This window comes from Populus euphratica, unplaced genomic scaffold (genome assembly GCF_000495115.2).
Source record: "Populus euphratica unplaced genomic scaffold, PopEup_1.0 scaffold399.1, whole genome shotgun sequence".
Classification (NCBI taxonomy): domain Eukaryota; kingdom Viridiplantae; phylum Streptophyta; class Magnoliopsida; order Malpighiales; family Salicaceae; genus Populus; species Populus euphratica.
In genome coordinates, this window is record NW_011500287.1 from 56,731 (window position 1) to 83,101 (window position 26,371).

General features: G+C 30.1%; 2 protein-coding genes across 6 annotated transcripts; both read left to right on the forward strand.

The window, feature by feature from the left end:
- Positions 1-10,685: 10,685 nt before the first annotated feature.
- On the forward strand, positions 10,686-18,448 carry LOC105113222 (DNA topoisomerase 1-like). 5 transcript variants are annotated; one of them, XR_839913.1, is made up of 18 exons: positions 10,686-11,071; positions 11,583-12,700; positions 12,858-13,052; positions 13,581-13,661; positions 13,915-13,974; positions 14,118-14,212; positions 14,334-14,490; positions 14,573-14,698; positions 15,553-15,633; positions 15,827-15,917; positions 15,999-16,132; positions 16,239-16,307; positions 16,408-16,497; positions 16,745-16,848; positions 16,930-17,098; positions 17,592-17,665; positions 17,912-17,981; positions 18,205-18,445. XR_839913.1 is itself a non-coding variant. In XM_011009307.1 (17 exons), exons 2-16 carry the CDS (start codon positions 11,600-11,602, stop codon positions 17,658-17,660), a joined length of 2,622 nt encoding a protein of 873 aa, XP_011007609.1. In that variant the 5' UTR covers positions 10,686-11,071; positions 11,583-11,599; the 3' UTR covers positions 17,661-17,665; positions 18,205-18,445. The 5 variants fall into 5 exon arrangements, 3 of the variants coding, with proteins under 3 accessions (XP_011007609.1, XP_011007610.1, XP_011007608.1); XR_839911.1 differs by having other exon boundaries at positions 17,592-17,981; positions 18,205-18,448; XM_011009307.1 differs by lacking the exon at positions 17,912-17,981.
- A 1,809-nt stretch (positions 18,449-20,257) lies between these two features.
- LOC105113223 (V-type proton ATPase subunit e1) lies at positions 20,258-23,211 on the forward strand. The gene is made up of 4 exons (XM_011009309.1): positions 20,258-20,372; positions 20,453-20,579; positions 21,777-21,824; positions 22,833-23,211. Exons 2-4 carry the CDS (start codon positions 20,482-20,484, stop codon positions 22,897-22,899), a joined length of 213 nt encoding a protein of 70 aa, XP_011007611.1. The 5' UTR covers positions 20,258-20,372; positions 20,453-20,481; the 3' UTR covers positions 22,900-23,211.
- The last annotated feature ends 3,160 nt before the right edge of the window (positions 23,212-26,371 follow it).

Below are 26,371 nucleotides of genomic sequence, written 5' to 3' on the forward strand. Positions count from 1 at the left end.
TTTTATTTATGTGATAGGCCTGCATTTAAAATGAATATTTACCATAAATTAAAGGTATCTTATATTATTAGATATATTATTATAAAACATGCTTTAGTTAAGGAGTTATTGATACTTTAAGTGCAAAATGGTGATATAAAACCTTAATAAAAATACACTTTTAAGTGCTAATCAATGACCAATTTCAATGTTTCAAGAAAGGTTGTCTTATAAATGATCAATTTCAAACTTTCAATGTTTCAAGAGGTAGGTCGCCTTGAAAAATAATTGTTTTTAAATTTTTAACATTTTAAGAAGCATGTCACCTTTTAAAAGGACTATTTTCAAATATTTACAAGGATAATCACCTTATAATTTTAAAATTCAAAATTCCCTAATAATTTCCTCTTAAACTTTGACACTTTTAAAAAGTTATTTCAAAAAAACAATCTTTTCTTTACAAGATCATTACACAGCGCCAATGAAAAATACTTTTCATAAGATTTTATATTATAAGCGTTGTAAAAAGAGGTAGTTGTTATAACTCGATTTTAACCTATTTTTACAAAATATTTTTCAAAAAATCCAAAACAAGTGAGAAACAACAAAAATTCAAAAAAAATATATATATATTTGAACATCCGTATCATTTTAAAAAAATCTAAAATAAAAAAATAAAAACAAAAAAGGTAAAAACAATTAAAAACACAAAGGAAGAAAATAAAGGACTAAAGTGAAACCAAGTTGCTTGAGGATGAAGTAATTAAAATAAAAGGAGAAAATATTTGGCCTATAAATACTGAAAAACATTGGCAAAAAAAGAAAGAAAGAAAAGGGTATGACACACTTAAAAAATAGCATACCAAAAAATACAAGAAAGATACTCTCTCACTTACCTAAAAAACCCTTGATCTTTTCTCACTAATTGATGTTCAAACACACACACACACATATAAAAAATTGATCTTTATTTTCCTCCTCTTTCCTACTTTCATAAATATAGCATATTAAACACCATCTCACATTTATATTTTTTAAAAAATAGAGAGCCCTCACCTTCCTATAAAACAACAGAGTTGAGCCTTTTATTTCTTCCCTTTTTCAATGACCTCTCGGCTCCTAACTTGCCACCATAACTACCCTTACAAACCATCAAGCTAAAAACCACTACTAACTCTTTTATATATATATAAGATTCAAGAAAAAAAATAAGAGAAATGCCCTCTCTCTCTCTCTCTCTCTTTATATATATATATATATATATATATATAGTTGAAAAACAATTCAACAAACATATTTATCTTTTTTAAATTACCTCAGTAAACACACACAAACCAATCTCTCCCTGTCTCTCTCTCTCTCTCTCTCTCTCACACACACACACACATAATAAAAATCAATATAAACACTAAATAGATAAATGACAATGATCACCATACTTTCTAGCTAGTCAGTTACTAGTCACAAGCCCTTCTAAGCAGACTGACAATGGATAAAAGGAACATTAATCCTCTTTTCCATCTAAACCAACAACACTACCAGGACTTCCAGCCAACATAACCATCCTTCATTGGTAAAAACAACAATAATTGAGTTGGAGAAGACATAGGAGATCGAGAACAAAAAATAATAAAGAGAGAAATAGGGTCGAGAGAAAAAGAGAAAAGAGGGAGATACCATAATTTTTGTGTGCTTGTTTCTCCCTTTTTGGTTGCCTTTAGTTACACCGCTAGTACAGATGCAAAGAGGAAGAAGAGATCTGACATGACTAAAAGATTGATGTCTTCTTCCAAGTACAGGAGTGTCGAAGTAATAAATAACCCGGCAAGACCGAGGTCGAACCACAGGGAGGTTAATTGTATAAATTATAGATGACAATTATAAACAACAACAATAGTAATCACAACAATAACAATACAAGAGTGAACAAGATAACAAATATAAAACATGTTAGTATCAAACATTAAAGTCCATATTAAGTTTACATTATACTTATTCTTACACCATTAGTGTAACCTTTTCACCTTGACATAATTAACTTAGCTAGACATAATGAAAGAAAGCAAAATAGATAAACAAAATAAGAACATAAAAGTTAACTAAGTAAAGGAAAGGAAATGAAAGGCATAAACTTAATATTAATGAAAACAAAGCATAAAAAATACAAAGAGAGAAAGGAAGAGCATGATCTTGATCTGGAAACCAAGATGCCTAAATGCATGGCAAATGCCTCCTTTTATAGGCCAAAATTGGGAACTATTGATTTGATGACTAATTGATAAGTGGGTGACCAACTTTTGACTTGGTGACAATCCTTATCTTCTTTTGTCTGCCCAAAACGTCATTGATAACGTCAAAATTGGAGCCAGTTGCAAACATGAAAGTTGTAGGCAATTGTCTCAGCTTTCTTGTGTAAAACATTCAGCTCATTTGGACTTCTAGAACTCCAGATATGGCCAAAATACCGAACAGTGCTCGGGCTGGAAGACAGATTCGGGCTTCTTTGTTGTTGCTACTATTTGGACTTGATAATGGCCTTTTTAGATCTTGGGCTCCATATGAAAGTTGTAGGCCTATGTCTTACCTTTCCATCCATATAAATTGGACCTAAATCTGAGATCTGTAGCTCCAGATATGACCTAATTACCGAACAGTGTTCCGGTTTGGATTGCATCGACATCTCTTTTCTAATTTTGGTCATCTTTTTGCCCTTGCAATTTAAGTTCTTAAAGTGATCAATCAATCCTTTCATTTATGTGATAGGCCTGCATTTAAAATGAATATTTACCACAAATTAAAGGTATCTTATATTATTAGATATATTATTATAAATCATGCTTTAGTTATAAATCAATTCACTAGGTGTTGTGGATGGTGACACGTGAAACCCACACGCTACTATTATTCATACAACACCAGCTCATTTTCAACATCTTTCTTATTTGATCTTAGCAGCTCCAGTGTACTTCTAACATTTTGGAAAGTCCATTTCAGATTTTAAATAATTTTTTTATATGTTTGTTATGATCATTATTTGATAATGATTTTGTAAATATGTATGATTTTAGGGTGTGTGATTTAATTAGTGAAGAGGTATGTGCATGTGTGATGCATTATTATTATTATTATTATTATTATGCAAGTCTTAGATAAATGGATAAAAAATATAGGAAAATATTAGAAAAAATAACAACTTTTTTTTATTTACATCATGGCCAAGCATAACTAAAAAGGGACTAAAAATATTTTTTTTACATGATTTAGCATTAATAAAACACCATGTTTAGCATTTTAAAAAATTAAAAAAAAATACATTTTACATTGGCATGTTTTCAAAAATATTTGTTGTGTATGTTTTTGGATTTAATAACAAGTTTATTAAACACATTAAAATCTTAATCTAAATTAAATGACCCTTAGGCCTATATACTCAAAAAACAAAAAACCCGTCATTCTTAAATAAACTGAATTTTCATAAGGTAATTTTTAATAAAAGGGCCAAAGTCTATTTTTGTCATTCTTGTGGGTTTAAAGGCCATTTGAAAATTCAATAAAAAATTATTTGAGGTAAATAGACAATGAGTTGTTACCTCAAATATAAAAATAATACAGTTGCTAAATCTCAAATAAACTTGAAATTATTCAGAGTTAGGAATTCTAGCACTATGATTAGCAATAACATTAAACCCTAATATTCATTGGCATTAAAATCAAGAATATTACATCTCTTGCAAATATTACTTACCAGCACCAAAGTTTGAAGTATTTATTAGTTGAATATTCATTGACCCTATATCAAGAATATTATAAGTAGACCATTAATAGCATGACACAATAATTTTTATAAATTTAAGATAAAATCAACAATGCAATGTTATTTAGATATAACGCTTTAAAGGTGACTATATCTTTATTATAGCGTACCTAGTCTTATACTATAGAATATTTATTGACCAATTATGGTTTTCTAGTAATCATAATATGAGGTGCAGACTTCATAAATAAGACATTTCCCTTAAAAGAACAAAATGCTAGATATATTTTTTTCCTCTCTTTTTCAAATATTATTGCTATGTTGGGTAGCGATAATATGTTTCATAACTACTATTTTCTCCATGGAATCTTATTCAAAGTAGGACTTGATCTTTATTTAATCACGCAAACTCTTATATTTGTGCTCAATTGCCTTTTCCTATTGATTATGTTCTCTATCTCTTATAGACTATCATGACTCCTAGTTCCCTTGGTCAATCACTTTCTAACTTTATGGTTGATCTTGACTCTTTTTAGACTTGGTTGATTTCACTCTTATTAATCAATTTTAGCATTTCTTTCCATATTTAATAGTAAATAATGACTATTCTTAGTTGATATATAAATACTTATTTTTTGTATAAGAGTAGCAGTAGCTGTTCACTTTATAAATTAGTGAAAAAAACTAAAATCGATCACCAACTAGTAAAAATATCTAGTATTGACCATTGACCAATAACCAAAAAGATGGTGTAACAACTTAACTTTTGAAAACAATGTTCATATGGATTCCAAGATAATAATAAGAAAATCCTAGTGTGTGTGTGTGTTTGTCTATATATATATATATATATATATATATATATATATATATATATATATATATGAGCGGTACCAAGATTTCGACAATACCTTTTAATTTTTCATTAATATTATTAATCTATTTAATAAAATCTAAGAAAAGTACATGTAATTTAATTAAAGAAAAAAATAATTAATTACTTACAGCAATTAGGTTCATGCATCATATTACTTAGATATTAAACATAAATATATTACATAACAAAATAAAATAGTACATAAACTTATGCATACAAATCAAAAATAATATTAAATACAATTTAAAAGGAATCCCTCTATTAATTTATTAAACTAAATAGATATATAAAAGAGTCATCAATTCATCAACTAGGAGATACGATGTTGAGATTAACCTATACATTAATTTATAGAAGTACTATAAAATTAATTAAACAATTTAAGAAATTATTCAACACACTATCAATTTTTTTCTTTTTTAAATAGCTCACTATCCATGGTTTTAAATTTTTTAAATAAATGCCTATTTTATAAGACACCAGTCCTAAGCTAGGAAACTAGTTCTACTAATCACCCATTCCTAGAGCGCTAGTCCAATCACTTAAAAGCTAGTTTAATTAATAGTCATTTCACATGGCACCGATCTCAAATCAGGAAACTCATTTAACTAATAGCTCATTCATAAAGCACCGGTCTCAAACTAAAGAATAAATTTTAACCAATAGTTTATTCACAATGAACCAAACTCGAATAAAGAGCTAATTCAATCAATAGCCCATTCATAAAGTACCAATTTCAAGCTAGGAAAATTAATTTAACCAATAGCCCATTCACAGGATACTAGTCCCGAACCAAAAAACAGCTTCAACCAATAGCCCATTCACGAGGTATTAGTCTCAAAATAGAGAAACAAGTTCAATTAATAGTTTATTCACAGGGCACTAATCCCAAAACAGGGAGCTAATTCAACCAGTAGCCTATTCACAAGGTACCAAAATTGGCCCAACAACAACTTATTCATAGGGCACTAGTCCCGAACCAAAAAGCTAATTCAACTAATATTCATATAATAAGCATGCATAATAAATATTTTGATAATCATTTTACAAGAACCTCAATAAAGAATTTATAAGAGACTTTAAAATAATTCTTTAAAATGTTAAGCATCTACTTGAAGTCTATGTTCTGTTGGTCATCCATTACTATTGTTTGGTGCCTACAGTCTCACCTGTACCAACAAGTACACTTTATTAATTTCAAGTTTTTTCCATGTATACACACACTTTTCATTTCCTTTCCCTCAATAATTTAAAATTTTCAATTAAGAACAACTCAAAACAAGAGTTAACAATTTACAAATTATAGGTGGTTAAACATAATTGACTCAGAATATTATTTAGTATTTTGATTATAACTAGAGTTATAGAATTTGATTTTATATGTAGCTTTTTAAAAAAAAATCTAAAACATAGATCTATAAGTTTTATGAAGATGACTAAATCTAGTTTTGTCATCTACATGACTAAATGCAAAAATTATAATAGAACGAAATTATTCTCTTAATTTTGGTTTAGACCCTTCTTTAGTTTTTATCCTAGATTTAGCTTTGTTGTTCTAATTTAAGCAAGTTCATTTGAGTTCAAAAAGTAACATTCATGTTTATAACTTTTATAAATGAAACTATCTCAAATTCTATCATTTTATGATATTAATCTTAGTTAAGAAACCTAGAGACAAGTTGTACAATTTTTTATTTCTAAGTTTAACTAGTATCTACTTATTTTCCAAGCATTTTCCATTATTTTTAGTAACTATAACATATAATCCTTCATATATCATCATTTAATATAATTGTAAACCCATTAACCTCGTCAAATCCTTTCTTTAAAATGAAAACTCTCTACTAACCCATTTTCATCCCATGTATTTTCCATTATTTTCAGTAACCATAACATATAATACCGTCATATATCATTATTTAACATAATTTTAAACCCATTAACCTCATCAAATCCTTTTTCTAAAATGAAAACTCTCTACTAATCTTTTTTTCATTCATCACTTATATCAAATATCGTTATTCTATAATAAAAAATAATTCTGTATTAAACTTCATAAACCATAAATCTATGTCAAATACTCTAGCAACTCAATCATTCAAGAAAAACACACAAAACAAGGTTTTTATATTTTTATTGTGGTTTTCTTGGTTTTTTTGTAAGATTTTTAGCTTACTCTCTTCTCTCTTTTTTCTTCTCTTATAACTGGCCAACTCCAGGAATATCTAGAGAATTCTTCTCTATTTATAGATATATTTTTTTTATTTCGTCTTGCCTCCTTTTACTTATTTTATTTGCATATTATACCCTTATGTATTTTTAATTTCTATATCAACCCTTCATATTTTCTTTTATTTTTACATTGACCCCATCATTTCTTTTATTTATACATTGGCCCAATATTTCTCTTATTTATGCATTCACCTCATTAATACCTTTGTTTTTTTTTTTCCATCTCTCTCGTTAAGACTACCATTTAACTTAATTAATTTTTTCAATTTAACCATTCCACTAATCAATTACATTGTTGATATTTAGTAACTTTGAAACTTTTCATTTAAGAGTTAACACTGAGATTTCCAACTAAAAGTGTATTTTATTTTGATAGAAAATAATTTCTCTAATCATATTTACCACTTTAATTTACTACTTTAATTCTTCTTCTTTTTTTTCATTTTACTATTTTAATTTCAATATAAGATTTTTATCTGAGGGTTTATAAATAAGAATTTAAGTTAATGATTGATTGATTAAGTTCTATTCAAAATAAATGTCTTTGATAGTTATTATTAGGGAATTTTGTTGTATACTTAAAAGTTCTAACATATATAATTGTTAGAAGAAGGCGAGTGGGAATTATAAATTGTTCTAAGATTCCTATTGTAGAATATTTATCTACCGTAGATAATTTGTATAAGAATATGATTTTTACTTTACATGAAACTCAATTTCTGTAACATTATAAATAAGGTGTATAATAGCTGGAAACTAATTTCTTTAAAAGCTTTTTGCAATTTATTGCAATTTATAGATTTTGTTTTCACAAAACTCTTAATATATATATATAGTTTTCTTTTCATTTTTACTTAGCATATAGATTCCTTGACATTACCCTTTTACCTTTTATTCTTTTAAAATTGAAATGAATTAAATTAAAGGTGCACACATTTTGTATTCTTGTTTTCAATTTAAATTCTTAATTAGTATTGATATATTTTAAAATTGTATTACATAATTTAAATTTTTTATTAGTAAAACGTTTACTGAAAAATAATTCGGATGTAAATGCTATATAATTTAACTTTTTAGATATCATCACATTTTTAAAATAATTATTTTTTTTAAAGAATTAGAATTCTTTTTTTTTTTATGACCTTGGTGTTAAAATTATGACTTAAGCTTACAACTAGTTGAAAAACAATAGGTAAAAATCTTGATTTAAAGTTTTGGGATAAAATATTTTCTTACTTTCTCTTTTTCTTGTAGAATTATTATTCTTTTAATTTTTTTAATTTGATAAAATAATTATTTTTGGTGTATCTTTTTAAGATTTGAAAAAGTCTACAACAAAGTGGATATCGCAATATGTCAAACCGCTATGTTTGAGTTACATCTCAAATCTTGAATATTCAAGACTAAAAAAATTCTATTTCCAGAACAATTACATGAATTATTCATATATAGACTAATGATCTTCTTACGCAGATGTACAAAAAGTCTTTTAAAAAACCTATCATACTTATCATTTCATTAATAATATTTATTTTTTATTAGTGTCACTTAAAATAATAGACTTTTTAATTTTTTTCTAAAAATGACAAGGTTTAACGGGTATAAATACCTCTTGAACCTGCTATGTAAAGGTTTAGAATATTTTTATTTCTTAAAAGCTTACATATATTTTAGAGTATTAATTACCTTAAAAAACAAGAGCAAACATCATTTATTCTTATAATTCAAAGCTCTTTTAAATTATTATATATTATTTTTTATAAAAATACTAATTTTATCATTTAATAGCCTTTAAGTTCTTTCAATTAATACTGCATTACATTTGCTTAAAGTTTACCATTAATTTAGTGCTTTTTAAACTAAAAAAAATATTTATCTAAATATCTAAATAACATTAAGTAATATTCTAAAAGGCATTGGGAAAGCACTGTAGCTTCTCACGCCTTTCACTTATTAATATATTATATTATTATAATTATTATATTATATTATACAACTGTTTTTTTCTTCTTTTTCTTTGTTTTTAATGAGTTTTTTTATTTAGTTTGTTAATATTAAATTTTTTTATTTAGTTATTAGACTTTCATGATATGAATCCCGAGTTTGATGGGTTAACCTAGTTTGACGAGTTAACTCGAATTTTTTTCTTTTTAATTAATTTTTTCATTTAGTTTAGTTTGTTAATATTAAATTTTTTTCTATTTAATTATCAGACTTTCATGACACGTATTTTGGGCTTGACGGGTTAACTTGGTTTGATGAGTTACCCAATTAATTCTGGGTAAACCCGTCAATTTTTTTTTCTATTTAGTTATCAAACTTTTATGATACGACTCCCAGGTTTTACGGGTTAACCCAATTAATTCAATTTTTTTTCTTTCTCTTCATTAGCTTTTTCCTTCCTATTGGTTTGTTGCTTTGTTTTTTTTTAATTAATCTATTTAATTATCACACTTTTATTACACAATCTTATAGTCAGATCCACATTCAATATTCTTGGGTCCAATGTTGCAGCCAGACTCGCTTAAACTTGGATCATGCAAATTTAATGTTATTATAAATATTACTCTTGGGTCAAGCGTTGCAGTTAGACCAAAGACTCTTGGATATATTTTTGCAGAAATACATAACACTCTTAGATATTGACATTTTTTAATATTTTTTATGCAAGAAAAAAAATAACCCGTGGTGTATGCCTTTATTTTGTTTTTTTCTTTTCTTTTCCTTTTTAAGTCTTTTACTGTGGATTGCACAGTGCAATCCATAGTGAAAAAGCTGATGCCTTTAGTTTTTTTTTGTTTTTTTTTGTTTTGTAATTATTTTTTTAATTTAGTTTCTTAATATTAAATTTTTTCTGTTTAATTATTAGACTTTCATGACACGGATCTCAGGTTTGACCGCTTAACCCGATTGATTCAGATTTTTTTCTTTTTTCACATTACTTTTGTTTTTTTGATTTTCTTTTTTAATATTGTATGCAGTTCACGGTGAAAAAGCTGATGCCTTTAGTTTTTTTTTCTTTTTATGTCTTTCACTATGGACTGCACAGTACAATCCACGGTGAAAGGGCTTATGCTTTTTTTTCTTTTTAATTAACTTTTTTTTATTTAGTTTGTTGATATTAAATTTTTTTCTATTTAGTTATCATATTTTTATGACACGGATCTCAAGTTTGACGGGTTAACCCAGTTAATTAAGATTGTTTTTCTTTTTTTTCATTAGTTTTTTTCTTCATGTTGGTTTTTTTCTTTGTTTTTTTTTATTAATCTATTTAAGTACCATACTTTTATGACATAACTTTGCAGCCAGACCCATATTCAAGACTATTGGGTTTGGTATTGTAGCTAGATCTACTTAAACTTGGGTTTTTCAAGTTTAATGTTATTATAAATATTACTTTTAGGTCCAGCATTGTAGTTAAACTTAAAACTCTTATATATAACTTTATAAAAAAACCTAATATTTTTAAGGCATTGTAGTCAAACTTAAAATTCTTATATATAACTTTATAGAAAAACCTAATATTTTTAAATCTTAATATTTTTTAATATTTTTTATGTAAAAAAATTAACCCACATCAATTGATTTAATTAGTAATATACTAACATTGTGGGTTATCGTAAATCATTACAAATGGCACATGGCGAGAAAGGCATATAGGATATATTGTTAATTTTTAATATGTGATTAAAGCTTATGATTTAAGTGGTTGGAAAATAATATAAGTTGATTGCTTTCAAATGATTAGCTCTGAAAAGTCCTGTACGCATGGCTAGTCTACGTATCAAAACCAGACAACTTACCACGTCCATTTTACCAGCGTTTATAGAAGATAGATCGATAACAAGGTAGATTAACTAGACCGGTTCCTTGTGAGTTTTCCGGGTCTGCTAGCGAAGCAGAGTCGGGTTCGAGCAGCCCGGAACCCCCGTTGTGAAAAGAAAAGAGAACTCGCCGCCTGGTTGTTAAATCAGGGGAAAAAAAGAAAAAAGACTGAAGTCGTCGAAAACGTAGCCGTTTCAGAGGAAGAAACAAAGAATACAAAGCAGGAGAAGGAAGGGGTCTGCAAAGTGAAAAATAGACGAGAATCCACCTTAATAAGCTTTGTATGTGGTCTCTCTCTACACTTTGCAATAGTTAGCTGCTCCACCGCTCCCCTCTGCTCCACCGCCTCACTGCTTCTGTTACGAACGAACAAACTAAAAACTGTTTAATTCTTCTCTCTTTAGGTAGGCGCTCTTTCCTTTTCTTATACACAAATAAAACAGCTGTCTGTTTTCTGTTCAATTTCAATGGGGAATGAAAGATTCGTAGATATCACTGGGAATTACTATTGCTGTCGGTAATTCGATGTTTTTAATTTATTAAATTCGATTAATATTGAAATATTAGATTTCTTTTCAGTTTCAATTTGGGTACTTTTTAATTAGAAGTAATAGTAATAATCTCCAGCTCACTGTTTTTTTACTATGATGTGTAAATTTGGGTTTGGATTAGCTTAGCCTCTTTTTAGAAAATGAATTGGTGGTTCAATCTACTGTTTTTGTTGTGGATTTAGTTAAGTTTCGAGTCAGCTTGTTAAAGCATAGGCCATCTTTATTTATTTTTGTGCTTATGGTACTGCATCTAGGAATCTAGTCAATGTGCTATTGTGGATTGCATTGACAATATCATTTTTGGTTTTTGAATGAAAACTGTAAATTCTATCCCGATATTAATGTGGTATGCATGCCAGTACAGACCCTAGTTGGACTCTAATGGTTGTTCAGGCACCTCCAAAGCCAATTCTCAATAATTTTAATGACGACGACGACGACGACGGGCCCATAGTTTTCAAGAGAGGTGGTAACTCAACCTCTAAGCAAAATCAACCAAACCTTGAAGCAAAGAAACCATCTTCATCTTCTCAGAATTCCAATGGTCAAAGCTTGAATGCCTGTGAAGGCAAATCACCCATTTCATCTTCCAATGCATCCCCTGTGAAATCTCCTATAGGGAGCCCTAAAGCATCAGCTTCATCTGCCAAGGTATCCCCAATGAAGCCACCAGTGACATATTCTAGAGTGCCAAGTTCTTCAATTGATCAGTCGAAGCAGGTATCTAAACAGGTTGTCTCAAATGCTGTCAAGGAGGAGACCAAACCGATTGTGGATGATGATGATTCTGAGGATGATAAGCCCTTGAGTTCTAGATTTAAGGGGAGCACAAACAATGCCAACAAAGGGGTTACTGTACCTGCTTGTGTCAAGGATGAACATTCAGATGATGATGAAGTCCCTTTATCCTCGAGGTTTGCAGCAAAGTCAAATGCAGGGTCATCAAGCTGTAAGACTCTCAGTTCTAGTGAGAAGAAATTGTTCGTTTCAAAAATTCAGCTAAATGGTTCTACTGCAAAGGACAAGCAACAAAAATCTTCTGCTGTGCCAACTAAGAGACCTATGGATAATAAGGTTCCTTCAAACCAGTCTTTTGCTAAAAAACCAAAACTTTCAGATTTGTCTACAACGAAGCAAGTTACTGTCAAGGCTGAGCTGAAGGCAGATGATGATGACCACCTTACAATTTCCCAGAGAATGAAGAAAGCAAGCTCCTCATCTAACAAATCATTGTCTGTGAAGCAAAAGGTAACAAAAGTCGTTTCTCTGTCATTCAAGAAGACGACCAAGAATAACAAGAAACAAATGAAAAATTCAAAATATTCAAAGTCAACAAAATTACAACCTGGCTCCAGTGATGGGCAGAAAAAATGGACGACCTTGGTTCACAATGGTGTCATCTTCCCGCCTCCATACAAGCCTCATGGGGTTAAGATGCTTTACAAGGGGAAACCAGTTGATTTGACTCCTGAACAGGAGGAGGTGTGTTTCAATTAGTTTATGGTGCCTTACTATGTCATTTGTGTCCATGAGTTAATTTCTATCGCTTGCACCTGAATTTCTGTACATTGGAAGGTTTCAAATTTCTCCCTATATGTTTGGTGCTAGCTGCATTTAAACTTTGATCTTTTAACCACAGGTTGCAACCATGTTTGCGGTGATGAAAGATACAGAATATGTTCAAAAACCACAATTCCTTCAAAACTTTTGGAATGATTGGCGTACATTACTTGGGAAGAATCATGTAATACAGAAGTTAGAGGCCTGTGATTTCAACCCTATATATGAATGGCATCAGAAAGAAAAGGAGAAGAAGAAACAAATGAGTACTGAAGTAAGTTGGTAGATGTACGGCCTTCTGTGTGATTGAGATACAAAGCATTAGTATGTTGTGAAAGTGAGCAATTACCATCAATTGCACATAACTTTGAACTTGAATGCCAACTCAAATGCTTGATATATGTTGTTGGAGTGTTGCTATTGTTGTGTAAAATTGTAGAAGTACACCCATTCCTTTGTTCTCTGCCAAAGAGCCTTATGGAATCTTTTCATCCTCTATCTGTAATGAAGCAGTAACTGTGGCAGTTTCAATTGCTTCATGGAAATAACCCGCACTAAAATATGCCATCCTGCTTCTTATTGATCTCTAGTGTCTTTAGAGATTAATTTTGCTTGTTTGTAATCCCTCTTTAGACTTGTGAAAAAAACATAATCCCCCTTTCTAATGTATCATCATTTCAGTTTCACATGTGACCAAAGGTAGCTTTTCAGTGTAGAATCCCAGTACTTCTGCCATATTCTTTGAGAATAAGCTTTACGTATTGTCATTCTCTTTGATTATCAGTGTTGTCTGTCCATGTAGGAGAAGAAGGCTATGAGAGAAGAGAAATTGAAGCAAGAGGAGAAGTATATGTGGGCGATTGTTAATGGGGTTAAAGAGAAGGTAAGTATCTGTGGATCAAGTGTTTTTATTAGCATTATAAGGGAAATGGTATTTCTAGTGAACATTTGTATGCAAAAGAGTGTGCGTGCCCTTGTGCGCATGCAGGTTTCTGCTTCTATGGCATACATTCTAATCAATAATGTCTTCCTTATTGCTGATTTTATTATTTGAACTCTGTGCATTTTGTTTTCTTAATGGACTTCTCATCTCCTGCATTTAACTGTGCCAATTCTGATGATTATCTCAATCTCAGGTTGGGAATTTTAGAGTTGAACCACCTGGTCTATTTCGAGGACGGGGAGAGCATCCAAAGGTTCCTGTGACATCTTTCTAACCTTTAACTGAGATATAGAGCTTTCAGCTTTGACTAAATTTTATTTTGATGTTCATGATGGCGAATGACTAAATTTCCTCTACCTCATTTTTTCCCTTTGACTGACTGTTGGTATTTACCAGATGGGAAAGCTGAAAAGCCGTATTCGTCCCAGTGACATTACTATAAATATTGGAAAGGATGCCCCAATCCCAAAATGTCCTATTCCTGGTGAAAGGTTTGAGTGCATACAGTCTCTTTCAAATTGGGGAAATAGAAGGGAGACACTACTTTAGCTTCTGTTGATAACTAAGTATTGTTTGGATTAGCTGAAAATTGTGAGAATTTTGGCTTGGCAGTTGGAAAGAAGTGAAGCATGATAACACTGTTACATGGTTGGCATTCTGGAATGATCCCATCAATCCAAAAGAATTCAAATATGTATTCTTGGCTGCCAGCAGTTCCTTGAAGGGGCAAAGTGACAAGGAGAAATATGAAAAAGCAAGGAAGTTGAAGGTATTGATCTATGAGCTTCTGGTTGTTGTAACCTGTCACATGATTGAGGAGCTTGCCTTTAGCTTCTGTATTTTGAGTGCAGGACTATATACACAACATCAGAACAGCTTACACAAAGGATTTTGCAAGTAAAGATATTACCAAGCGGCAAATAGCAGTGGCAACCTATCTTATTGATAAACTAGCTCTTAGGGCGGGTAATGAGAAGGTATAACAACTGGCTAAACAAGCTTCTTGAGCCCTTGGCAGTTGATTTGGGCCTTTTAGATTGGATATAGCACATTTTTATTTGGAGAATGTTTTATTGCCTTGTGATTGGAGTCTTATTTCACAGATGAGGATATAATTATTGAAGACAAATAAGGCTTTTACTCGCAGAATGAACCTGGTGCTTTAAATTTACCAGTTAATCTGAGCCTTCGGGTATCAATATGGTTTTAGAAAGCCAAATGATAAGAATGGATTCAGACCTTAAATTAGTTTGACTTTGCTCATGTCACTTGCTCAGTTTATCAAGAATTGTATCCTTCAGATTTACATGCCACTTTTGCTTTTCAAAATACCTTGGATCTTTCTTATCTTCCCCTTTCTCTGTGGAAACTCAATCTTGAATAAATTATGTGCCTGTCTTTGGACAACAATGTAGGTTTATTTCTGTCAAGAGGTTTTCCAAGGTGAAGTTGAATAAACAGATATTTTTTGGATTTTTGTTAACAACACAGTAATGGAAACATGTTATCAGATTGTAGAAATTTAAAATTGCATTTGATTCTGAGGAAATGTTACCAAAAGTCATACCTCTTCCTAGGATAATTGAAGCTCATTGGATGTTTTCCATAGACCTAATCGCCTGAATAGCATATTCAGTATGTGTTCTATTTTACTTTTAGAACTTAGCAAGTGTTTCTGAGACATTTTGTTATGCTGGTTTGTGTTTGCTTGTTACCATGTTTCTTTAGCAGTATTGAGGATTTCCTGTGGCAATTAGCTATATGGATCTTATATACACTTCAAGTGAGAATGTTATCACATTTCCGTCATTCTGTAATTGGGAACCTGCAGGATGATGATGAAGCTGATACTGTTGGTTGCTGCACATTAAAAGTAGCAAATGTTGAGTGCATCCCTCCGAATAAGTTGAAGGTATGATTGTTTTTATGTTTGTTAACCATAGTTTTTAAGTGTAGTGTCTCTTTACTTGGTAGCTGCAGCAGTGGGCCTAATTTTGGAAGTGTACAAGTGAAACAACATACTTTGAGTTACCTAAATATGATTTGCTATATGCATATAACAGTGAATTACTAGTAGTAACACTTGCTTCTGCGTGATTGTTCAGTTTGACTTCCTTGGTAAAGATTCAATTCGATATGAAAACACAGTTGAGGTTGAGCTTCCTGTGTACAAGGCAATTAGACAGTTTCAAGTTGGTGAGTAAATGGCTGTTAAGATTATGTTACTAAAGGTAATTATCTTATGTGAGGGCTGATGAGCAATTTTTTCTTCTTCAGCGAAAAAGCCAACTGATGATCTTTTTAACTCTCTGGATACATCTAAACTAAATGCTCACCTAAAAGAACTCATGCCTGGCCTTACAGCAAAAGTTTTTCGTACATACAATGCATCTATCACATTGGATGAAAAGGTAAATTGCAAACTGGGGTCAATTACTACATTGAAGTTTTTCCTGTGGGCCACTTGGAAGTTTGTGAATTTGTGTGTTCCTGGGGTTATGTTTGGTCTGATAACAGTTATATGAGGAAACAGAAGATGGTGACGTTGCTGAAAAAATTGTCATTTATAACCAAGCAAACAAACAGGTGAAGCCAGTTTGTTGCAAGAAAATTTCATTGAATATTTGGTTGCAATATTTAGCTGCATCTCTTGCACCTATAATATTGGCTTCTTGTTCATCTGCAGGTTGCAATCATTTGTAATCATCAACGTACTATTTCAAAATCTCATGATGCACAAATGTCAAGATTGACCGAGAAACTTGAGGAACTTAAGGTAATTAATTTTAGAACTCAACAAGAATTTCAGGCCCTCATTTTTGAGAAATTTGGGGAAAATCTGCCATGAGGACTTCCTGGCATGTTGGAGACTTTGCCCATTTCTGGCTGCTTGTTTTGTGTATATTGCAAGCCAGCTATCTTCAGCGTATTGTTGCCCTTTGCATATTGGAAACTTTGCCCATTCCTGGATGCTTGTGTTTGTGGAGTCCATGCTTTGAGCTGATTCATCATTTTGCTTGCAGGGCGCACTGAAGGAGTTCAAAACTGATCTGGACAGGGCCAAAAGGGGGAAGCCCCCATTGAAGGATGCAGATGGAAAGCAAAAGAGGAACTTGACTCCTGAAGCGTAATACAACTTGTGCCCTTTTGCTCAAGTGTTTTGTGCATGTTTTGATGGTTCATTTTGATTTGCTGAATTGATTTGCAGCATAGAGAAGAAGATAGCAACAACCAATCAAAAGATTGAGAAAATGGAACTGTCCATGAAGACCAAAGAGGATCTGAAAACGGTAGCATTGGGCACGTCCAAAATTAATTACCTTGATCCTAGGATTACAGTTGCATGGTGCAAGCGGCATGAAGTTCCTATTGAGAAGGTGAACCGCTTCTAAAATTATTTTTGAGGAATTAGCTCAACTTATCCTTATTTTTTAAGTCGTCTCCGAGGTATCCTTACTAATCTAATTGCTTTCTATCTAGCATTATATTTTAGGCGGCCATTCAAATGGATATCTTTATGCAAACTGATACAAATACCCTCATTTGAGAACTCGAACCCTATCTAATTTATTAAAAAATAAGTTGAAAAGGTACAACAGATTGTCATATTGTGAATTTCCTTTTAAATAAATTAGGTTAGATTTGAGTCTTGCTTGATTTTTTTTTTTAGATGAAAATACCTGATATAGGGATAGAAATGGAGAGTGGCCCTCTATTTAGTACAGATTGGAGACTAGACAAAATATGAGGATAAATTGGGCTAATTAATTTTTTAATGTAATAGCTTAATCAACAGTTTGTGCCCTCAATTTGGTACCGCAGCAGTGACTGTTTAAGTGAAGTTGTTCTTACCATATGCCTTTGTTACAGATATTCAACAAGTCTCTCCTAGCGAAGTTTACTTGGGCAATGGACGTTGACCCCCAGTTCAGATTCTGATCGTGGTAAGTAATAATTGGTTATCCAAATCAATCTACCAAATAAAAAATAAAATAAAATAAAAAAAACAGAGAGAGAGAGAGAGAGAGAGACCAACCCTTCGTTCTTTTTTCTCCCTTGTTACAGTTTTTTCACATTTTTGTCCTTTTATTCTAGCGATAAGTCAATGTTGTATGTTCGTCTAATCTAATTCTAGGGCGAATTTGCCCTTTCTTCTTCTTCTTGATGCTGTTTAAACCATTTAATTGCAGCAAGAATTGTTTACTTCAGCCTTCAACATTTGGATGCTAACAATATAAATGTAGAGTGTTTCAAATTGAGGTAAATTTATTGGTTTCCCTGTTTCATTTCTTTCTGTATCCTATGTTAAAATGATTCAAACGGGAAGGGTTGAAGAATATAAAACCAAAATCAGGCTTGTTAGAGGCCTTTTGCCATCCTTTACTGCATTAGTTTGATTTGCTTGTTGATGAAAAAGCCTGCCCTTCAAAGGATGTCTCCAGCACTTGGTTTTATATGTAGCTTAAACAACTTGTATTTGCAGACGGCATAGAACAAAGATGCTGGGACGGCTGATGAGAACAACTTTTAACGTGTGATGAACTCATTGTGTTCTTGGTGTTCTTCACGTTGTGATCTTGCGTGTGATGGAGTCCATGTAGTGCGTCATTATACAATTTTGTCTTGAATCTTTATTGAAATCGGATATTTGAATAGGCTAATAATAAGAAGAGATTGTGAGTTGATGTTTGATATGAAGTTAAAATAATTGGAATAAATTATTATGAGTTTTTTTATATATAAAAAAAAATGTAAAAGTTGATTCTCACAATGTTAGGTGTATTTATAAATTGAAGAGTAAAACTTGAATGCGAATGGAAATGGGAGATGCTGGCTTTTTCTATTTTTCAAGGGAAAAATAAATTGGAAAAATTAAATATGTAATAAATGGTTTAAAAAACATGGGGATCAAATATTATAGTTGTTAAAACTATGGGGACTACTTTGATTAATTTTGCTAAAATATAGGGGCTAATTATAGTTGACTTGCACCCCACGTCCAGGGTGTCCTATGTTATTTCCTGCTCTCCTTCTATGCCTTGAACAAAAATTGTTTTGAAACAAAAATTGTTTTGAAAGTTTCAGAAAAAAATTAAGCATTGTAATTAAATTTGATATAAAAGTTAGACTTTAATATTTTTAATTTGGTTTTTTTACTTAACTCGGGTTTTAAATTAAATTGTATTATATTATATGGAAGATACTTGAGATGATTTTGTCAATTTGACAAGTTTAAAAAAAAAAATCAAAGAAAACAAAATAGGAAAAGTTAACCTGTTAAACTTCAAACTTGTAATTTGAATTATAAATTTTATATAAATTGATTTTTTTTATTTTATTATATACTAAAAGAATATAAAAATTAATTTAGTTTTGATTTAATAAAAATATCACAATAAATTATAAAATTTAAAAAATAAAAAAAGAATTGTTATAACAAAAGTGCATGGGCCATAGAGAGACTCAAGTGCATTTCTCAATATTTATTTATTTTTAAAATACATGGAAAGAAAATAAAATTAAGTATTCTAATTAAACTTGATATAAAAGTTAAACTTGAATATTTTTAATTTGATTTTTTTGCTTAATCTCAGTTTTAAATTAAATTATATTAAATTATATGGGAGATGCTTGAGATGATTTTGTCAATTTAACAAATTTATAAAAAAAAATAAAAAAATAAAGTTAATCTGTCAAACTGATTTTTATTTTATTTTATAATATAACAAAAATTATAAAAATTAACTTACCTTTAACTAAATATTAAATGATAAAATTTTAAAATATCACAATAAAATAATAAAGTTAATCTGTCAAACTGATTTTTATTTTATTTTATAATATAACAAAAATTATAAAAATTAACTTACCTTTAACTAAATATTAAATGATAAAATTTTAAAATATCACAATAAAATATAAAATAAAAAATAAACAAAAAATAATTGTTATAACAAAACTCAGGCGTATGGGCAGAGAGATTCATGCACATTTCCCAATTTTATTTGTTTATTTATTAAATAAATACATCTATAAAAAAATAAAAAGTTATTGTAGTATGAATCAAATCTATAATTTTTTATTGGAAAATATATTAATTTAATTAATTTTTTATATAAAAAGTCAAATCAACCCAAAAATTTTAAGAAAACAATAAACAATTAATAAATTTTAAAATTAAAATTATTAAATGAAAAGATTTTATTGACATCAAAGTAGAAGGATTTGCTATAATTACTTACAAGACGTTATAATTAAAATTATAGTGCCTTTAAATTTATAAAAATTTTGGGATATTGTGTGCTATAGAGTAAGTATATAATAATATTAATAAGTTACATAATTAATTACATTATTGAGTAGCAATATAAATTATTATGATAAAATAAATAAAATTATTTAGTAGTTTATAAATTGAAGTTGAGTAATGATCCAAATTGCCATGAAGCAATGATATGGGCCTCAATGACCCAAATCACGCAAAGTCTGATTAACTAAGAATTGGGCCAGGAGTAATGGATGGATGGAGTAATCAGCATCATCGCCTCAAATCCAAATGCAGAGAGAGACAGAAAAGCTGGATCTCGCAAGCCACAGCGAAGCGAGAGCCTGAACAAGGAAGGACAAGAAGCTTCACCATCAAATCCCCAAGTAAGATCCGATACCGAATTTCTTATTAAACAAGTATTTCATCGAGGGTCAGAAAGCTGTCTGATGGAGTTATTTTACAGGAAGAAATCTGGATATCGAATAAAGAGAGATGGGGTTTCTGGTAACGACACTGATTTTCGTAGTGGTCGGAATAATCGCTTCGCTTTGTACCAGAATCTGCTGCAACAGAGGACCCTCCACTAATTTGTATGTTCCATTTCTTCATCACTTCAATTTATTTATTTGTTTTTTTTCTTAAGAAAAAGCATGGGATTCGTGTGATTCAATTAAACTGTTGCTATTGAAAAAAAAGTAGTTACTTGTAAGAGGTTCCCGTATCCATTTAATTGAATTGTAAATGCATTTCCAAATGCAGACTGTTTTCATTGGTGTTTCTGTTGGAATTGATTTTCTGCAACTAATAATAGTATTACGCAGGAGCTTTGTTCAGAATTTATTCTATTATATATATATATATATATATATATATATATATATATATATTTCTAGTATTTTTATATCAGGGGTTACTTAATGCTTGTGACTTTTTAGAATATTTCCTTTATAGGCTAAGTAGTTCTAGTCGGGGACTAAGACTAGGAATCCTGGGGCTTAAACTAATATAAATAGACTGCTGTAATCTCGGTTTTCTACTGCCTCCCTCTCCCCAAACTAGATTAAATAAGAAGCAATAATCTTCCAGTATCTGTTTTAGTCCTTTTGATGTTGTGAATCTGTAATTGCATGTGTCAGTAGTTGGGATTTTGATGAGCAAAATCACTGCTTCCTGTCCAGTTATGTTTTATTTGTTTCCTCAATTCGTGTTGAAAACCCACATTTGATTGTATCTACTTTCTGTTTTTTCACTGGTCTCTGCATATCCAGCTCATCCATCAAGACAACTCCTCCACTGCTTTACATTGCAAATGTCAAACTTTTGGATAGAGGGAAACGTCTTTATAAAATCATAAACTGTCTCTTTGTTTTTTATTGACTAAACGCAAGTGCTTTTAGTTTTATGCTACCCACCTGCATAACATCACACCTTTATGCTTTACTAACCCTGTGCGTGAAGAAACATTTTCTGGGAATGCTCATTCTTTTAGCCTCAATTCAAGTTCTGCATCCATGTTGAAGCATGCATGATACAATTGCTCAATAAGAGATTGCATTAAAGTACTATCCACTACCCATGCATTTTAAGTATCATTATCTCATTCACTGTAAGTAATTTTAATGGTCAGACCTTTGTATTTGTCTGATCTCTTTAATTAGCAGATAAAGAAGGCAGTGTGTGCATTAAGTTAATCAGATTTAATTAAGTGAATACAACTTCTGTACGGTAGCATCTCGTTCCTTTTCTTCTTATGCAATATGGCTAATCTTGGGTTTTTTTCATTGCAGGCTCCACCTAACATTGGTTTTGACAGCAACAGTCTGCTGCTGGATGATGTACGTTTGTATTTGCTTGTTTTTTTTCTTTTCTTTCTACAACTGTTTTGATTTTCCATGTAGAAGGAATTTCATGTATGAGCTTCCATGTCTTCGATATATGTGGTTAGTGTTCAAGCTGCATGCATGCATCCATAAATATAGAAGACTGATGATTATACTAGCAAGGTAATTCGTCAAGATGTTGCAAAACCATGACCATTACACAATATTATCGAGTACAAGTCCTGTTTATGCCTTTTCTCATAAATTTTCCTTCAGGTTGACTGCAGATTTGCCTGTAAATTTCATTCCTTATCAGTAGCTGCTCAGAAAATTATTCATTTTTTTAATCCATTATGTAGTTTAGGTTAAATTAAAACTGCTGGATGTACAAATTTGAGTTTCTTCTCTTCACACATATTTCCTTCTCGGATAGCATAGAATGAGTTGGGAAAGCTCCATTTGCAAACTTTGAGGGTTCTGCTCCTTTACCATTGTAGCAACAATCAGCCTGATGGTAATAGAACCACACATCATGTTGGAGGAGGAACTGCTATCAGTGTCATTCTTCTTTTTTTTTTCCATTTTACCATAAGGAAACATTCATTCTTTTATTCAGTGATATGAACAAAGACACCCTAGTGCTATGGCATGTTTGTAAAATGGCAAGAGTTATGACTTGCATGACTTTTGAGAGGCAGTCATGGAGGAACAAGTTCATGTAGATTAATTGCACCTTCAATGCATGCTTAAGTTTACAAGATTATATTTTTTACCCTTTTCTTTTTTTTTTGTTGGTTGAATAATATTTTCAATCCCGTCCTTGATGAAGGCGTGATGTTCATGATTTTGTTGGAGTAGCAAAAGCATCAATAATCTATTTTATTCAGATTTTGCATTCAACTGCTTGCGCACTTTTTTTCTTTTCCTGGAGCATGGTTGGGAAACCTATTAATTCTATTTTCTTTAAGGTTCTATTTTTTTTATTGAGAACTGTGCTATAATTTTTTATTTGTTGTATGTTAGGTGGGCAATTGTGTATTTAGCACAGATGAAACCTCTCATAGTTCCAATTTTAAGTGAAGGGGAGTGAAGTTATCCCAAATGAGCACGCTGTACCTTTTTGGTAAACAAGCATTGGTTGCTAGAGAGATTATGATTTTATGCTTCAATAATTGTCATGTATCTTCTCGTTTTGGCTTTGTATAATTTTATCAGTGTGGACTTTGATTTTTTCTTTTTCCTTTTATATATTTGTCGTGCATCTCTTTAGCTGCTTCGCAATCTGATTTAATTTAAAACACTTTAGCAGCCTGTCTTTCAGACCTTGCCTACAAAGATGTAATTTGAGTGAAATAATTGCTGCAAAAGAATATAATTGATGAAGATATTTCACCTTTGTACCTTTCAGCTATCTTGTGTGCCAGCTTTAGAGAAGAGACTTCAAATTCTTAGCACACAAAAAGATTCTGAACATAGTATTTCAAACATGCTGAGACATTGGCTGAGCTTCAAGTATATCTGGGAGGCTTTAGTATCATGTGTTTCTGGGTCATTATGATTAAGAAATCGCCACCCAGCAAGACTGTTACTTATGGCTCATCACAGCTTGCGGTAAAACCGCAAAAGACCGGCTTCTAAAAGGGGTGGCTCATCACAGCTTGCGGTAAAACATATCGTACATGTAGTGTTATGTGGTTAAGCACAGCAAAACCGCAAAAGACCGGCTTCTAAAAGGGTTTTATCATCAATCTGTTGTCAATATCATAAATGCAAGGTTTTCAGTAAAATGATGAATATGTCATTAGGTCTGTTATTTATTATTAGATTGTTTCAGGACAGCTTCATCTTTTTATATTTTTAAAGTGCGGTAAAATAACAAGGTTGCACTTAAAAAACACAAATTAGTGAACTGGCATTTAGGGGTTTTTTTGGGCACAATAAAATAATTTAGAAGCATAATTTCTTTAATTTGCTTTAAAGGGTGTTTTTGTATTTTTCACTTGTTTTTGTAGTTATAATTAATTTGACTAAAACATAATTTGATGTTTTAATAAATATAAAATATAATTTAAAAATAAAATAGACTAGCATGCACAAGCGGTGGGTGATGCTAGCGCTTTTCAGATAGTGTGTAAGGTGTCGCATCTTCTTATGATCAAATATTATTTTTTTGTAATGGTATTGAAATTCTTTTGGTGACCGTGTCATTACTAGGTAGTATGTGCAACTTATTAGTTTTAAATTAGCGTTAAAAAAAAAAAATTTTTTTTTTTTCCTTGATTTTTATGTCTGGCCTTTCAAATTTTCAAAGCAGTTCTTTAATTTGTTTTTTTCTTATATATTTGATTCATGTTATTTTAATTACTATATGTTTTATTTGAAATAATTTATAAAATTAGATTTTTTTAATTTTATAATCATTTATTTTTTTTGTTAATTCAGTTAATTTTTTTTTTTGTTAATTCAGTTTTTTTTTATTGTTATTTGTTTTATTTGAAATAATTTTTTAAATGTAGTTTTTTTCATATTAGATTTGATTTTCATTCCCTTAATTACTATCTTATTTACTTTGTTAATTTTTTTAAATTAATTTTTTTTATAATTTCATCCTTCAATATTAAATCGACTGAGAATTAAACTTTTTAATTGAGCCTATGTTTATTATTTTATAGTTTACGAGTTTGGAAAATTAAACTAAATTTAGAAGATTCATCTAGTTTGCTTTGTTTTTTCCCTTTTTTCTAAGCTTATGTTTTTTTGGCTTCATCCTTCAATATTTATTTAATTGTAGATTGGGTTCCATTATTTTTTTATTTTTTTCTATAAGATGTTTCACTAAATTTAAAAATGACTCGGGTTATAACTAGTTTTTTTATCTATTATTTTTCGTTAAATTAAGTTTTTCTTAAAGAAATCATGTTTTTGAATTAAATTAAATTTATTCCAAGTATATATTGACAACGTATTTTTTATAATTTTTTATTGTCATTTTATTTGTTTGCTTTATTTATTGTAGATGCCTTTTTCTTAACCATACTATTAAATTAAATGATTTTATTGAACTCATTCAAGTTAATGATCTAGATCTCAAATGAAATTACGGTTTGAAACATGAAAATAAAAGTATTAATGATTTCCACCAAAAAACTATTAATGTAGACCATACTTATTAAGCATAATTCTCTAATTATATTAATCATAATTTTCTAATTATATGTGGTATTTTATTTTTCCTCTGAACAATCTCAATCTCATTTGATCGTAAAGTTTTTAATGTTGAAAACTCATGATTTTTGATCATAAAGTTTTTAATGTTGAAAACTCATGATTAAAACTAATTTCTATACAGAACTTATCAAAAGTAGTGTTATCAAATTTTTAATTATGTTAATTTTTAATTTTTGATATCACAAAACCTTTTTTTTTTAACTCTTTTGCAAAATCTTCAAAAAGTTTGAAGTGTTTCATCCTTATACGCAAGAAACAAGACCTATTTGTACATAGATGAGGAGGTTAATTACCCTCATTGTATAAAATAGGTGCAAATAGGTGCAGTTAAAGCAATTAGAGTGCCCAAGTTTTTTTAGCTTTAAATGAACATTTCACTTTATCAATTAGCAAATGTCATATTCTTGTATACAATGTTAGGAAAACCTATCACCAAATATTTCTTAGATAGCTTAGAAATCAAACCCATATTAGCATGACCTAGCTTCTATGTCAATACAAAGAGATTCTAGCAATGCATCGAAACACATAACATTTGTTTTTCAAAAAGTTCGCCAAATATTAATCATATAAGGGTTCCAAATTATTTTCTAGTGAATATATTTTTATCCAAATATGTATACTTAAGTAACACAATAATTCAAAAACAACTCAATAATACTTGTTACACAATTACCTTACACTAAGCACATTGTATTCAAGACTATCAATAAGTAAAACATATTATGTTATAGGGGAGTTGTCAATATTGTTGATACCTTCAACATTATCTTTGATATGCCACTAAACACTACATGTCTATTGTGCTTCTTTTTGAAGGATGTGAATTTGAAATATGTTAATAGTCATGTGTCTCAAACATTCATCATCTAAATACCTCTTATTATTCTTTCCTTGTAAAAATAATTTAATTTCTTGATTTTGGTGTTCAAATTTTACGGGTATAGTAAATATATTTTTTCATACCTAAATCATCTTAATATTACCCCAAACTTTCTTATGTGTGCATTTGGATGCAATAAGCTTCTTTTTTTTCCTAGAACTACTACATAGTATTGTGTGTGCATTTGGATGCAATAAGCTTCTTCTTTTTTTTTTTCCTAGAACTACTACATAGTATTAAATAAGTTAGAAATCAATGATCTACTAACAAAGTTTTTATAATGTTTTTTCCTTTTTCATGGCATTGTATTCAAGTGAATTTTCTAAAAACATATCTTATAAGTGTGAGTAATCTGATTATCTTTTTTTTTATGAATTTAATTAAATTTGAATTCAAGTTATTAATATAAGCATTCAAGGATTCATTTTCTTTAGCTGATTTCTTATAAGGA